Source organism: Chenopodium quinoa, unplaced genomic scaffold, assembly GCF_001683475.1.
Source record: "Chenopodium quinoa cultivar QQ74 unplaced genomic scaffold, ASM168347v1, whole genome shotgun sequence".
NCBI classification, from domain to species: Eukaryota; Viridiplantae; Streptophyta; class Magnoliopsida; order Caryophyllales; family Amaranthaceae; genus Chenopodium; species Chenopodium quinoa.
Window position 1 is genome coordinate 735,383 of NW_018742969.1, and position 15,558 is coordinate 750,940.

At 34.4% G+C, this 15,558-nt stretch overlaps 2 protein-coding genes across 2 annotated transcripts; one reads left to right on the forward strand and one right to left on the reverse strand.

The window, feature by feature from the left end:
- Positions 1–430: 430 nt before the first annotated feature.
- Positions 431–7,485, reverse strand: LOC110729118 (serine-threonine kinase receptor-associated protein-like). Its single transcript, XM_021908829.1, has 7 exons — positions 6,859–7,485; positions 6,095–6,230; positions 3,881–3,962; positions 3,514–3,689; positions 2,150–2,287; positions 1,922–2,061; positions 431–1,067 (listed from the first exon to the last, which is right to left on the reverse strand). Exons 1-7 carry the CDS (start codon positions 6,974–6,976, stop codon positions 796–798), a joined length of 1,062 nt encoding a protein of 353 aa, XP_021764521.1. The 5' UTR covers positions 6,977–7,485; the 3' UTR covers positions 431–795.
- A 2,408-nt stretch (positions 7,486–9,893) lies between these two features.
- On the forward strand, positions 9,894–15,106 carry LOC110729117 (26S proteasome regulatory subunit 8 homolog A). Its single transcript, XM_021908828.1, has 9 exons — positions 9,894–10,212; positions 11,082–11,179; positions 12,511–12,735; positions 12,851–12,913; positions 13,038–13,201; positions 13,478–13,634; positions 13,739–13,837; positions 14,026–14,136; positions 14,480–15,106. The coding sequence occupies exons 1-9, from the start codon at positions 10,056–10,058 to the stop codon at positions 14,618–14,620; spliced, it is 1,215 nt and encodes a 404-aa protein (XP_021764520.1). The 5' UTR covers positions 9,894–10,055; the 3' UTR covers positions 14,621–15,106.
- The last annotated feature ends 452 nt before the right edge of the window (positions 15,107–15,558 follow it).

Consider the following 15,558-nt stretch of genomic DNA (forward strand, 5'->3'; position numbering starts at 1 on the left):
GAGTTTATTATTTTTACCAGTTAACTATTTTTACCAAACTGTCGCCGGAGTAAGTTTTTTTACCAAATTGTCGCTAGAGGTCTTCTTTATTTACCAATCTGATCAATTGGCCCATACAAGTGTACAACATTTGAGATATAAATTTGAAATCCATCAATAAATACATATTAAAATTAATAAAATAACCCTTCCATTCAAATTATAATTTTTCATGTCCTTCGGTGTTTTATGATCCATTGTTGGAGAAAATTCGGGGTTATATCTAAGGGCATATATATAATTCATAATGACCAAAAAAGTCCCCGATAGGCCAATTCATTGTCGAACTCTAAAATAATTCCTCTACGTTTTTCCATGCCTTGCAGATGAAAAAGAGTGAAAGTAGAGTAGAAGACAATTACTATTGAAACCAAACTGTGAGACAGCCACATACCAGAATCATACTGCATTCTCAGAAACTGTTGAAATTGGACCAGTTAAGTATACCTCTATCTGAGATACATCTATCACTACTATCATCATATCAGCATCATACTGCATTCTTGCAGTATTCAACAGACTCTATAGTAATGAGAGGAACGACACAACACAACAAATTCCTCTTTACACATTTTCATCTCAGAAAAGATACGATGATGAAACACTCGAAATATAACTCATGCAAGTTAACCTTAAATTATACAAAAACATCCCGGGTGTCTATTAAAGCATATTGTCTGAGGTTTCAGTTATAAGAGAAAACCAGACAAACCCAGAGTAAAGAATCTAAAGGCAGAATTATTTTATGACCCTAAATTATGCATTTGTTACTTCTTCCTTGGCCTTCCCCTCATCAGCAATGTGGAAGCCTTCCATCTTCTGCGAAACTTCCTCTGCACCAGTACCAGCGGCCTTAAGCTTTCCAGTGGAGGCGGTGGTAGCAGCTGCTGCTGTCTCATTTTCTTCCTGTGTCAAAGGACCTGTCTGCCATATCCTGATGGTTCCATCTTCTGATCCAGAGGCATATGATTCCCCTCCCGGTGAGAATCGCACACAATGAACAGGACCATGATGACCCTTGTTGCAAGCTTCATAAAATACAGGTTTTAATCAGATTCCACAGTTAAGTTAATGAAATAATCACATCTGACTTATTCAGAAGACTTGTGCTCTAGGATCTAATAATGAAATAAATAAATAAATAAATAGTAAAAAAGGAGGAATGGGAAAAATTAAATTTTAAGATTAAGATAAATTTTAAGATTAAGATATCAATTCCATATGAACGTAATAAGCTCAGCTTTCTACTCCCAGAAAGGCTAGAACGAATATAAGAATGATAATCCCTCTGTCCCAAGCTGGCAACATTTAAATTGATAGGTCACTTACAAAACTACGATAATTAGAAAGTTAGAACTATGATAAGAAAAAATGAATAGATTTATTTTTTATTTTTTTTTAAAATGTGTAGAGAAGGATATGTAGGGCGTTTCAGTTAAATTTTAAGTGTTCCACACCTCAACCGATATAGCCTCAAATGTGGACACAAATGAGCAAACAACCATCAGATTCAAATCCAGTCTTGTCAAAAAAAAAAAAAAAAAAATCCACTCATCAACCAGCCCCTTGTCTCTAGCTCTTACTCATTCCTATAAATCCAACTTCCAAACATGGACATACAGCTGACAAAAAGTATCCACCTGACTATTCCTTTCCAATGCAGCATTTTGTCCACTACTTGTACTTTCCCAAATCTAAACGCACTTCCACTAGTGAGAGCACAAATTGAAAGGGAGTGCAAGAAACTCTGAGTGTGGTCTAATTAAAAACTCTTTCTTAATAAAGAGTGGTAAGCTACCCACCATTTTTGTTAATTTTATATTTAAATTGGATAAGCAAACAACAAAGAGAGCAAGCTCCAAAGAAGACTTGAAGAACATACCTATCTCTTCTCCAGTATGAAAATCAAACACTCGAACCCACATATCTTCCCCTCCAGCAACAAATTTGTTTCCATACTTGGGCTCTAATGAGGCAGATTCAACGGTGCATGGCATTTCATAGCTCTTGACCAATCCAAAACTGGAAGAAAGAAGAAACTATATATAACAGCACATACAAAATGATCTTAAAGGAGAATGATAATAAAATAAAATTTGATGAAGCTTACTAATTGGCATCCCAGAACTTAACACTAGTGCCATCACAGGTTGTAATATAACGGCCATCTTGACTCACTTCAGCACTGGTGACAGATGACTTTGTATCGAGAGTTCGAACAATCTCACCACTTCTTACATCCCATAATCTGCATATTATCAAAAGCAAGTCAAAACAGCCTATGCAAATATGTTCCAGGACAATATGACAGTTCCAAGAAGTCAGATACATGCATACGAATGTATCTAATCAAACAAAATCCAGTATAAGTGATAACCGCGGGAAATGATTTTGGCACACCTCTCTGTGAGAACACAATTTTCTATGCTCTTCTCACATAAGGGTGTGCCAAAATCAATTAAGAGAGTGCCAAAATCAATTTCCGATAACCGCATTGGTACCACTTGAACAACAGCCCAAACCTTACTAGTTTGACATAAAAGAAATGTTTAATCGATTGTTATATACCATAAACTTGTCCTATAAAGATCATACTTTAACATGTAAAAGTGTAATAGATTGAGACCAGCAACTCACACACATAGCAAAAGCAAATAACAGAAAAAATGGAGGTGAAGGATTAAAGCTTTAATTAATCAAAGGCTTAAAGGTTTACACAAAACAATGAGTTTAAGCTCACTACTCTCCTAACAGCGACTTTAGTTCACAACTCTAAATTTGTGCTAGAAAATTCATTCCAAATTCTGCCTACCTTTTCCTTTCCCCTCTCTCCATTTATACTAAAACTAAAGACCATTAACCTAATAATACTATACTACTACCCATATTGCCCCTCCTTGGGTTAGTAAATTACGAAAAGTTTTCAAAGAGGGTTCCCAATGGAAGCTACTAGTTAGGAACTTAAAGTGATCCAAGCAGCCTACCTTTTCAACCAGTTTAAGCCTTGACCAGCTGATTGAAACTGGGAACTCAAAAGCCCATACTACCATACAAAATCCAAACATACAATGCCGTGAATTTTTCAGCTGTTAGAAAAGAGTTCAGGAATTAGGATAATTGCAGGGTGCAAATAAGCTTATTCACTTCCTAGTGTCCCTCAAAGCTTTAGCCTTCATTACAGTCTGAGCACTCAAAAAGTGTCCAGCACCTGACCTGAAAGAAACTAATCAAGGGCCCAGGAGCAAACATGACATGAAGAGAAGCTATCAAACAATGGTGGGAACCCGTCATGATTATCTAGGTACCAAAAGCAATCAACACATTTTTCTTGAACTATAAAGATTATTTGAACAGCATACTGAGATATTCACACACCATCACCCAAATAAACACAAAAGATAGAGAACTAAAAGATTGTCTTCAAAAAGAGCTCTTCAACTCCTTTTTTTCTTAAGAAATAACCAGCAAACATACCTAACTCCACCAATGTCAGTGCAAGAGCTCAATATAGTTTGATCACTGTGAAGCCAGGCAACTGTTCTGACTGAGCCAGGACATTTATCCACTTCTCGAGGAGGAGCATCTGGACGATTCAGATCATAGATGCGAAGGAATTTTTCCATCCCACCGGTCAAAAGAAGGTTAGCACCCTGTGCCCAAACATGGACATCAAAACAGTCACTCACATATATAATTGGCTAAGGCCTATATTATAAAAGAAAAGGAGCATCCCAGCGAGAAGGGGGGGGGAAGATGAATACATACATAAAGAGGTTAAAATTAATTGGCTTTCGTCAATTATAAATACATACTCATACTTGCTGACAAAAAGAAAGTTTACCTCTGAGAAAGCACAAGACCTAACAATGTGCTTGTGCTCAAATGAATGCTTCACATCCCCAGTTATAGCATCCCATACTTTTCTGCATTTGAAATAAATGTACTCTGTAAGTTTCCATGCACATGATTGCATGATTTACAAATGAAATCGAGAAAATATCCACACTCGCACAAAAAAAATTAAAAATAAAATTAAAAAAAATAAAAACTATGGAACTGCATACAAATTAGTAATCTGCATTTGAAACTTGTTAGAACATTTAACATAAAGGATCCAAGGAATGATGCAAGCAAAAAACTATGCATGCTAAAAAGTTCAGTATGTAACAATAATCGGGCTAAAATGGCACTTTCGTCATTGAAAATAGTCAAATTAACTCATTTCTAAATTGGAGTTTAAGAAATGAAATGTAGCCTAAGTTGTTTCTTAGCAATAGTATGTACATTTCTGCACAATTCTGGTCCAACTTCCAACCATCACCATCACCTTATAGCTGATCCCAGCATAGAAGGGTCCTGTACCATGTTAGTTCCATTCTCCTACTCATGAATTTCATAGAAAGATTCCAAGGGAAGGCTGATATATTCTCAGGCAATATACAGCATTATGTGTTCATCCATTACAGATAGAATGAGACCTACATGAAAACATACAAAATTCGCTCATGTTTCCACAGACAGCAATCATCTTCCATTCATATAGACACAAATTATTAGAAGATATATAAGCTTTCTGTTCACATGTAGGCCACAGTGAAGAAATTACCCTCCAAAGATAGTCCTGTTCTTGGTTCTCAAAAGATATATAAGCTAGCTCTCCATATTCTACAACTCCTCTGTTGACCCCACATAAATCAAGTCACCCACAGCTTCATTATCCTACTCATGAAACAATTCTAAAAGAGCTCACTAAAAACACTTAATCATGCTGCTAAAATCAAGTCGGAGCCCTACCTAATACTAATACTCCTACTCCCCACACTTAAAGCACATGATCAAGCAGGGATTTCACCCTTTATTCCTCTGGCTAATGCCTTCAGTACTCTGTCAGATCTTCAAGTTCTTCCTGGATGCATCACTCCATACTCCATAGATTCTCAAGCTCGGACCAATCTGAGCTTGGCAATATCCTTAATGAAGCTTGGAGGCTGGGATATATTATACTCGTATAAAATTGCCCACCCTGATTTGTAAGTGATGCAGTGCATCTATGTGTTTCACCTTTGCAACTCTCAAATCTGGTTAAATTTTACCTCTCCTTCCATAAAGCTGCCCTAGCCTGATGTTTCTTGCTTATTTTAATGTATCGTATAACTACAAACATAGCTTTCAAGAGTCTCAACATAATCAAATAGTCCTCAGTTTTCTTATACGCTGTGTAGTGCATGTTTAAACTATTGTCTGTTCCTAAGTTCAGTATGTAAGGTGTTTTCTCTTCTTGCATTGTCCCTTTGCACAGCAATCTGTTTCTCTCATGTTCCCTTTCATGCTTTTATAGTCTGGAAAACCAACATGACAACAGTCACTAGTGCATATTCTCAGATGGCCTTGTTACCAAAATATTTAAGTACAGTACACACAAAACTATTTAATGGTCTGACTATCACAGTCAGATACACATCGTCTTACAGATATCTGATCTCCAAGAAACAAGTTGATCAGAAAGGAAAATAACTTAACAAATCTCGCATGCCACCGTACATCAATAGTTAGAAGAACATGCTTACTAAGTTGCTAATAAAATAGAGAAACTATAATCTGTGATACACAGCTGAAAAAATTTAACATTACAAATAAACAGAGGTCGCCACCTGAGGTGCAAAATTTTGCAAACATGGCACTATCAGATAATCATGCTCAGCAGCCCGTGATACCAATCCATTATTGCCAATAAATACACATATTCTTTTCTACAAAGCATGAGGCTAAGATAACGGATAACCCAACTGAAACATCCTTTTCACTTAAGCGTAACCGTGCACAAGGAGAAAGAACCACATACTAGTCGCAAATTGCAATAGATTGCAAGAGACATTTATCAACAAAACAAAAAAGGAAATGCAACATTCCATTTATTTTAGAAAAAACATCAAAATTCAAAATCCACGCTTCCACGTGTAATAGGCAGGTATTCTAACTACAAGTCAATGCAACAGACCAACCAACATTTTAACCAATCAAAAAGTATATGAAACGCAAAGAGAAGTAAACATACGCCGTGAAATCCGCAGATGCAGTTGCTGCATAAAGAGCATTAGTATCTAAACAACAACTCCATACAGCACCTTTATGACCCTCAAAAGTTCCAATCCAATCTCCGGTTTCCCCATTTCTAAGCATTGGAGTAGAATCTACATAAGAAATAAAAACTTTCATGTCAGAATTAATTAGCGTGACGACACTACAATACAAAACAGCAATGATCGTTTTGGCAGGAAGTATTTTAAAAAGCATGTATCAAGCATTTAAAGAAATCATAGTTGTAAAGAGTAATATCAACAGTCAAGACCAAAAACCAACATAAAGTATAACTGTGTCCAACAAAAATTTCACTCCAAACATCATATCTTATTAGCCTCTAATAATATTAGCACAATTCATAAGTTCATAACATCCCAAGGAACACAAACGGATTGCAGATAACATCCCAAATAGTAAAAGGTGATTAAATTAGCCTCAAATAGATATTAAGGTCAACGCTTCTATAATCTATGATCAAAAATATGTAATAAAAAAAACAGACTTAAAGTTCAGCCTTTCAAGTCCACCCATTTCATCACAATTAATCATCAAAATTAACATTCAGGTAATCAAAAGAGTAAAACAAACATACCATAAATTTCAGTCATTACCACTTTCATTGACAATCAAACTTAACATAAAATTCAACCATTATCAAACCCATTGACAATTAACAAATTACATCAAAGCAGGAAAAAACTGAAATTTAAACGACCTAATCAATAATCAAAATCATACCCTTGCTAGCACTGATGAGGAAGAATCCATCTGGTGTTACTGGACTATAAAACAGATCCACCACTGGGCGAGAATGGCCATGGCAAACAAGAGGAACAGCAACCCTTTTCTTGTCCATTTTTCTTATATAATCCTAAATCAAAATCTAAACTCGACCCAGAAAAATTCAGCAAAATCCCAGATAGAAAATCAAACAAATTTGAAAAAACTCTCTGTTTTTTCCCAGTAATTTGTATTTCAAGTATTGAAGAACCCTAGAAATTCTACACAAGTAAAAATATAAAACAATTTTTTTTTTCAGGATTGTAAATGCGATCAAAATAAGGGCATAAAGATTATAGAAATGTATGTAATTTTTTGTACAAAATTGTTAGATTTAAGGGATAAAAATTTGACGCGGGTGGGAAAATCAAAACAAATTTTCTGGGATTTTTTCAACACAAATTTCAGAAATTCCTCACCCTCCTACCCTACAAAACTAATAATCTCCAGAAATTGGGGATGAATTAGTGAGAAAGATCAAACGTTTTAAGATGAACAGAGTAACAAATTACTTAGAAATAATTAAAAAAATTTCTCTCTCTACAAACCCCAAGGGCTAGGCGCAAAGAAGAAAAAGTAAGGTGAGAAACTTCATCTCCATTTTATAGGATCAGTAGCTTTCTGAAAAGGGTATTTTGGGTAAAATGGTTACTACTTGTAACTCTTTGTGGATCAGTCTAATTGTACGATATTGTACCAGAGGAAATGGGAAAGATGGTGCACCATGGAACAACAAGGCCCACTCACTTGACCATAACTTACACACATGCCCAAAGCTTGGGGGAAAAGGTAGTGTGGCCAATCCGTCGAGTTTGGTGCACTTGATTGGCTCGTTTTGAGGTAGGTTAGTTTGATTTTGATCGTAATTGTTTTAGCACGTCAGAGCTAGTTCAAGACAGAATTTAAGATAATACAGTGTTATTTCATTAAGCTTATTGCAGGAGTCGCATTTCAACTTGGTGCACTTAATTGGTTCATTCAGGGTTTTTCTGTTCTCGATTGGAATCTGTTTAGCTTGATAACGTTGGTTCGAGAATAAAGATAAGATAATACTAGTTCATCATCGATCTTTCTGTATTAAACGTTACTCTGTGTGATGGCTAAAATCAAATTTGTATTTTTGTAATTATATATGATGAGATGTGTCTCTGTTGTTGTAATCTTTTGTAAATACAAAACATTGTATAAGTGGTGTTCATTTGAAGTAAAACTTCTTACATTTCATTCAATTATGATACATTGGCCTACTCGTGGAGCTTAAAAAAAAAAAAAAAAAAAAAAAAAAAAAAAAAAACTAGTGGTTTTTGTCTGAAAATGCTAACTAGTGTTTTTCATGCATTGTCCATTGACAACAACAAATTGTACCTTATTCTTGTTGAAATTTGGCATTTTTGAGCAATTTTAGAGTTGAATAAAACAATAATAAGTATATGTCATCTATATAGTCTATGATTATACGGTGACAAAATTTGCCTCTGGATTGTTGAATTTTGGCATTTTAAGATCATCAAACCCCAACATCCAATATTCACTACTCCATGTAGACCACATACAACTTGAGAAATAAACTCATACAACTATTGTTAAGACAAAATAGGAATAATGTTATTGACCAAAGGACAACTTGAAAGTCAAATTCATAGCAATGGCAAAGTTAAGATTTTTCCATTGGGAGTGAATAAGAGTTTGATATGAAGCAATGAAGTTTGATATGTTCCTTTTTTGCAAAATAATGAAAGTCTAGTGGAGTAATAAATACAGAAATATCAACTTTTTATTCCCTAACAATTATTGCATAATGAATAAAGGAAAAAAAACTTGGATTTTTTTTTAAAAAAAAGGGAAATTAGCAAATTGACATCATTGAAATAGCTAATTAGAGAGACTCCAATGGCATCTTAATTTGACAATTAGCTTGCCATGTCAGGCCACATAAGTTTTAAGCTATCATTTTAGCTACTTTTTGCTCCAATGGCTAGCTATTAGCTTTTTAGTAGAAGTTGTTGGATAGAAAATACATGGGAAAAACTTATTTGGTGCAATGAGCATTTTATTTTGGCACGTTTAATTCCCAGGCAAATTAGCTTGGCAAAAGCTAATTTGCTTAGCCAAGCTAATTGAGTTTTATAGCTCCAATGGTCAAGCTAGTAGCTAGGGAATTAATGAAATTGCAAGTAAGTCCCTAGCTACAACGACTAGTATGCCTTAATTCATAGACTACTTATTTGCAAGCAAGTCCCTTAGTGGATGGCTAATTCATTTAATAGCTTGTCATGCCACGTCATCTTTTTAAACTACAATAATTGAGTTATTTGTTGCTCCAATGGTTAAGCTAATTATAAATTTATTTATTTTTAAATTATTAATAATTTTTATCTAATAAATATTTACCAAGCTAATTAGCTTTGCAAAGTTAATTTGCTTGCCAAAGCTAATCAACAAGATGTGCAATAATGGTATAGCTATTAGCTTAAGATTTTTAATATTTGCAAGCTAGTCCTTTTTTCCAACAATTGGAGTTGCTTTAAATTTACAGCATAAGTATAGATAAACCTAGACAAAGTAATTTCTAATTAGTCCAAACTCACTCACACAATTAAACAAATCAGAAAGTGAGAGATAGTTCACATAGTTAAAGTTCACCCCCCCCCCCCCCCCGATTTCTGGGGATCCTGAATCGATTCTCATCACCCGCCCTCGCAGCTCTCTAAACACCTAAAAAAAGTAATTAAACAAATCAAAATTTTCCAACAACTTTCAATCAAACAACCCAACAAAAGACACTAGATTAACATAATCAATTACAGATTAACTTTTATTAAATGTGAAGTACATCGGTGTAAATTTGACAAAATTTTAATTAACCAAACTAAAATGTTTTGTGTACTTTTTAAGTATTTTATCGTGATTAATCAATCATAAACACATCAATCATAAATCGTACTGTGTCTGTTACTACTCCGTATTCTGCAGTCTACGGAGTGGTAGATTAAAGTGAGTGAGTAGTCATTAACCATCCACCCGTCATCCAATCCGAGCGCCAGCTCAACAACAAACCCACCGAACTTCTAAAACACACAAACTCGTAATCATCACCGGTTCAAGAGTCGGAAACACACACCCAGAAGTCAGAAACACAGGAGAGAGAAACAAAAATGGCGACAGCAGAAGCAGAGCAGAAATCTGTAAAGCAAGGAGAAGGACTTCGACAGTATTATCTTCAACACATCCATGAACTTCAGCTTCGTGTTCGTCACAAAAATCATAATCTTCAACGTCTTGAAGCTCAGCGTAACGACCTCAATTCTCGAGGTTCTTTCTATTTCTTTTATTTTTGTCAAATCACAAACCCTAATTTTTCAATTATTGGTTGTTTTTTATGCTTAATTTTTGTAATTATCTGAGTAGGTTACTATTTTCGAGCAGAATTTGATTAAATTGGCGGTTATTTTTTCAATTTTATGATTATTTTAGCTTAATTTAGTAACTTCTGACTGTATTATTGTTTTAGTAATTTATGAAGTTAATGTCTGAATCATGTTTTTTTTTTTAATCCTTTTGTAGTTGAATTGGCTGTATATGTTGATGATTGTTTTTACCATTAGTATGCTGGCTAGTTCTGGATTGAAGGTTGCATGTTTTTGCTATTACTTTGTGTTCGTTGGCTCAAATGTTTCAGACAAAGAGAATGCACAAACAATCTAGTATATGTGGTATCAGTAAGGAAAGAAAATTAGATTGGCAATGCATCAGTTTAACCATAAAGATTTGCGGAACGAAAGGATACTCATTATTTAAGAATTGCGGAATTGTTAGATTGCTAGACACGCCCCTCAGATTTGGAGGGTTTGGGGGAAATATATCTTCGATTTTTCTCCCAATTAGGGGTAATGGTTTCTGTTACAAAAATATGTTGATTTCCTTCTTACTCGTGACCTCATATCCTTTACATGAACCTTCAAAAAGATTGTTGTTTTTGTGTAACAACGACGGAGTATAATTAGCATCTCAACTCTAAAATAACTTCGTGTCTGAAGAAAGGAAATTTTTGATAAGGCAGTCTTCAATTGTTGTGCCCCTACCTGGTAGTTAATTAGTTAATCTATTTCCCGTCATCTGAGTCATGTACAATTATTGAAGTGTTGCATGTGTCTAATGCGTGAAGTGTGTAAATTTGACAGTTAGAGCACTGAAAGAGGAGTTACAATTGCTTCAAGAACCAGGCTCATATGTTGGTGAAGTTGTCAAAGTGATGGGAAAATCCAAGGTTCTTGTCAAAGTAAGTGTGTTTGATTGCTTTTTTCACATCTCATGTGTATCCGGATTTTGATACCTTATCCTACCGTATTTTGTTTAACACCAATGCTGTTCTTTGTGGCTACCTTGTTTTCCTATTTTGGTTTACTTATTTGCATCTTACAACTGAGTGTTTTACCTTCGCTTTTGAACTAAATATTTTGGAATTTTGAGTGTTTTACCCTTGTTTTTTTTTTCCTCGAGGCTTGAGAATATTTTGGAATTTTGATACTGATGTAATTAATATGTCTTGATTTTACTGAGATTGTATTACAAATAGATTTTGAGCTAGATGGTTGAATTAGCTGTGAAAACAATAGTCGCGATTAAAGACGTCACCAATGGAGATTTTCTCATCTTGTCTTTCAGTCATTACTCTTAATATCTACCAGAAAATCAGAAATAATTGGATATAAAACATTGAGAAGGAATAAACAAATAAAGGTCTGATTTTCTTTCTCCTCCCATGACACACTTTGAATCTCTCTAGGGCATTTGTAATTATAACACGTCCATTTTTATATAAATTTACCTTAAAATGCAAATATCATGTTTATGAGAACATTGTGCTTGAATCTGATTGCCAACTTCTAATAAACAAGCTTGCAAAGGGTGTGATTTTCTTTTCTGATCTTGATTCGATTCTTGGAGATATTATGTATTTAGGTTCTTGTTTTAAGTCTGTCGCTTTGTCTCATGTGTTAAGAGATGGGAATTTGGTCGCCCATCATCTCGCTAGGTTAGTTCCCTTCAGGGTAGAACAAGTATGGGAGAATTATTATCCTAGTGATATATCTTTGTATGTACTCTCGGACACTTTGATGCTTAATGAATAATGAACTAGCCCGTCTTTCTTCAAAAAAAAAAAAAAAAAAACAGAAAAACAAAAGTTTGTCTTTTTTATTTTATTATTTTATTTTTTTTTTAAGTGAAAGAAAAAAATATGGGCTATTTAGACAATTTTCAATTTTAGTGCATTATCTAAATACATGTCAATTGGGCTATTCAAAAAAAAAAAAAAAAACCATGTCAATTGGCATTCAATAATGTTTAATCATTATCTGTTGTTGATGTACAAATTTTTATTAATATAAACTATTTCTGGCCTTATCTATCTAGGTGGAATTCAGGATATGTTATTGTGTCTGTGACTCTGTTATTTTTCTTTTTTTTTTTTATTTATTTTTTTATTTTTTTTAGAGAGGGGGGTGGGGGAGGTGTATGCGAGGGGAGGAAATTGCTCTATTTATCATTGGTTGATCTTGTTACTTGTTCTTTCTTGCTTATTTTGTCATATATCCTTGTGCTGTTCAGGTGCATCCAGAGGGTAAATATGTTGTTGATATAGATAAGAATATCGACATCAATAAGCTCACACCATCTACACGAGTTGCATTACGAAATGACAGCTATGTCCTGCATCTGGTTCTGCCAAGTAAAGTAGACCCTCTAGTCAATCTGATGAAAGTTGAGAAAGTTCCTGATTCTACATATGATATGATCGGTGGTCTTGACCAACAGATTAAAGAGATAAAGGAGGTTTTGTTTTCGTTTAATTTTCTGTAAATCTTATTACTACTTTACTAGTATTACTTAGGGATATGTTGCTTGTCTATTTGATTGTTCACACTTGATTTGTTCTTTACTTGGTTAGGTTATTGAGCTACCAATAAAACATCCAGAGTTATTTGAGAGTCTTGGAATTGCTCAACCAAAGGTATTCTATAGTGTTAATCTGTTAAATGTTGGCGCTTTCTTTCAAAGTTATATACTTGTCAAAGTGTTTTAGTGTAAGGTGTATACTTTCAATAACCTAATTTACATTATTGTCCCTTTATCAGGGTGTCCTCCTTTATGGTCCTCCTGGAACTGGCAAAACCCTATTAGCAAGAGCTGTTGCTCACCATACAGATTGTACTTTTATCAGGGTATCAGGTTCTGAGTTAGTTCAGAAGTACATCGGTGAAGGATCTCGGATGGTCAGAGAACTTTTTGTGATGGCCAGGTATGTTTCTGTCTTGAAACATTGATATAATTAAATTCATGTAATTTGAGGAATGAAGCTACTAAGCATGGTTCATCTCCACCTGTATTTCATTTTTGGCATTTTGATTTGACTCATTTGACACAAGATGAGCTAACTAAAGAAACACCCTTGAATCATACTGTTAATGCAGACATTTACTTGAAAAAATGGCATTTGATAATTGATTTAATCGCAAACTGGTGGTTTTTTGATTTTCTTTAATTCTAGAAAATTTCTTATTTTCTTTGCTTGCAGAGAGCATGCTCCATCAATTATTTTTATGGATGAGATTGATAGTATAGGATCTGCTAGAATGGAGTCTGGTTCTGGGAACGGTGATAGTGAAGTTCAGCGAACAATGTTGGAGCTTCTCAACCAGCTTGACGGATTTGAAGCATCCAACAAGATCAAGGTATTGCCTGTTCATGCAATTTTATGTTGTGATAAGACTTGAGACATGAGAGATTAATGTACTTGTACTACTGTTGAAGATCATTAACTTTTTGAAATTGGTAGGTGCTGATGGCTACAAATCGAATTGATATTCTAGATCAAGCTCTTCTCAGGCCAGGAAGAATTGATAGGAAGATCGAGTTCCCAAATCCCAATGAAGAGGTATGCTAAATGCTATATAAAGTCTCTGACTTGAAATTTTACAGGGTTTTTTGAGTTTTTCTATAGTTCTCAAATTTAACTATACTGTTCTTAAATCAAAATCTTGTCTCCATTGCAGTCACACTTAATCATTCAAGTTTTACTACTTTATAATGTACTTAATGATTCTTGCTTGTTTGCACTTTCAGTCACGTTTTGATATCTTAAAAATTCATTCAAGAAGGATGAACTTGATGCGAGGGATCGACCTCAAGAAGATTGGAGATAAGATGAATGGTGCATCTGGTGCAGAGCTTAAGGTTTTTTTTTTTTTTTTTTTTTTTTTTTTTTTTTTTTTTAACTTCCCTTTATGCTTTGAAAGTTGCTGTAGTATATATATAGACCCTTTTGGGAACCCTTGCTTTTATAAGCGAATTGTCATGTAGCTCTTGCTTTATTTACAAGTAGTTATTCCATTTGCAACCTTTCCTATTTGGGTTATATATCTTGTAGATGAGTGTGTTGAATTTGCTCTAATGCTGAAGCATGTTGCTCTGATACTGGCTTTATTCTTTTAATCGAGTAGGCATTTGTGGATTTTTGTGCGGATCTGCTATGATTTTCTATAGATGTATAACATTGTCTCTTTGCTTAAATTCACAGTCAGTTTGCACCGAAGCTGGCATGTTTGCTCTGAGGGAGAGAAGAATTCATGTTACCCAGGAAGACTTTGAAATGGCAGTGGCCAAGGTTATGAAGAAGGATACAGATAAGAACATGTCCCTGCGCAAGCTGTGGAAGTAGAACCAAGAAGTCTTTGTAATTCGTGTGAGATATTGTGCATCTGTACCTGTTTGACAGCATAAGTAAAGTTATGGGAAAGAATCACAAAATATCGGTGATAGATATCTGCTTGCTTGGCATGTGTTATTGTGTTGATGAGGAAGAGGCATGGCGAACTGGTAATGGACTTAAATGTACTACGCCTTGTATTTGGTTGCAATGATGGGAATGCTATCAATCCTAGCAATTAAGCTCTCTTTCTTTTCCATATACTTTGTACTTCGTTTATACTTTCAAGGTACATGTGAATATACTTTGTACTTCTATTTCATAAACACCGTCGTATAATTTCAGCACTGGACACTTTAGGAGTTAAGGTACATGTGAATATGTGATCCCAACAAACACCTCTAAATTTGTTATTTTAAAATTTTGGTAGGGGTTTTGTGTAAAATGGGGAAGCCTAGAATTTGAAGTTAAATCTAATAAAGTTCAATGTTCTGTTGATGATGATTATGTGCATGCTTATGTTTGTGAATTTGTGCTTGACCCTTCATGACTGATGATAGCTTAGCTTGGAGGAAGACACTGTATGTTGTTGTAGTTGAAGCAGCATCCAAAATATAAAAATATACTCTATGATAAAGACTAATCAAATTGGATGATTTAAATCAACTTAATGGAGCCTTTTGTGGAAAGTTGTACGAAACATCTTTATGAAAAAAGAAACGTGATTAATTGTTAAATTTGATACACAAGTGTAATTTTTGTAGAGAAAAGTTTCATATGATCCAATAATTAAGATAGGCATATATATACTTGTATTTGTTATCTTTTGATGATGAAAAATGCCATATGATTATTAATTATTAGGTTACTCTTAATTCAAGTTAATATTTTAGGGGTTTGAAAGAAATTGAATTTGTTCCAAAACAACCTTTAGGAAGTGTATTGGTCCT

What these genes read in the sequence shown, in the direction of transcription:
- LOC110729118 (XM_021908829.1), bottom strand. Translation starts at nt 6,976, where the DNA reads ATGGACAAGAAAAGGGTTGCTGTTCCTCTTGTTTGCCATGGCCATTCT. An exon ending in ACTGACATTGGTGGAGTTAG is followed by an intron (nt 2,288 to 3,513) that starts GTATGTTTGCTG and finishes GATAATATGCAG; the next exon opens with ATTATGGGATGTAAGAAGTG. An exon ending in AAGTTCTGGGATGCCAATTA is followed by an intron (nt 2,062 to 2,149) that starts GTAAGCTTCATC and finishes TCTTTCTTCCAG; the next exon opens with TTTTGGATTGGTCAAGAGCT.
- LOC110729117 (XM_021908828.1), top strand. Translation starts at nt 10,056, where the DNA reads ATGGCGACAGCAGAAGCAGAGCAGAAATCTGTAAAGCAAGGAGAAGGA. An exon ending in AGATTAAAGAGATAAAGGAG is followed by an intron (nt 12,736 to 12,850) that starts GTTTTGTTTTCG and finishes TTACTTGGTTAG; the next exon opens with GTTATTGAGCTACCAATAAA. An exon ending in GAACTTTTTGTGATGGCCAG is followed by an intron (nt 13,202 to 13,477) that starts GTATGTTTCTGT and finishes CTTTGCTTGCAG; the next exon opens with AGAGCATGCTCCATCAATTA.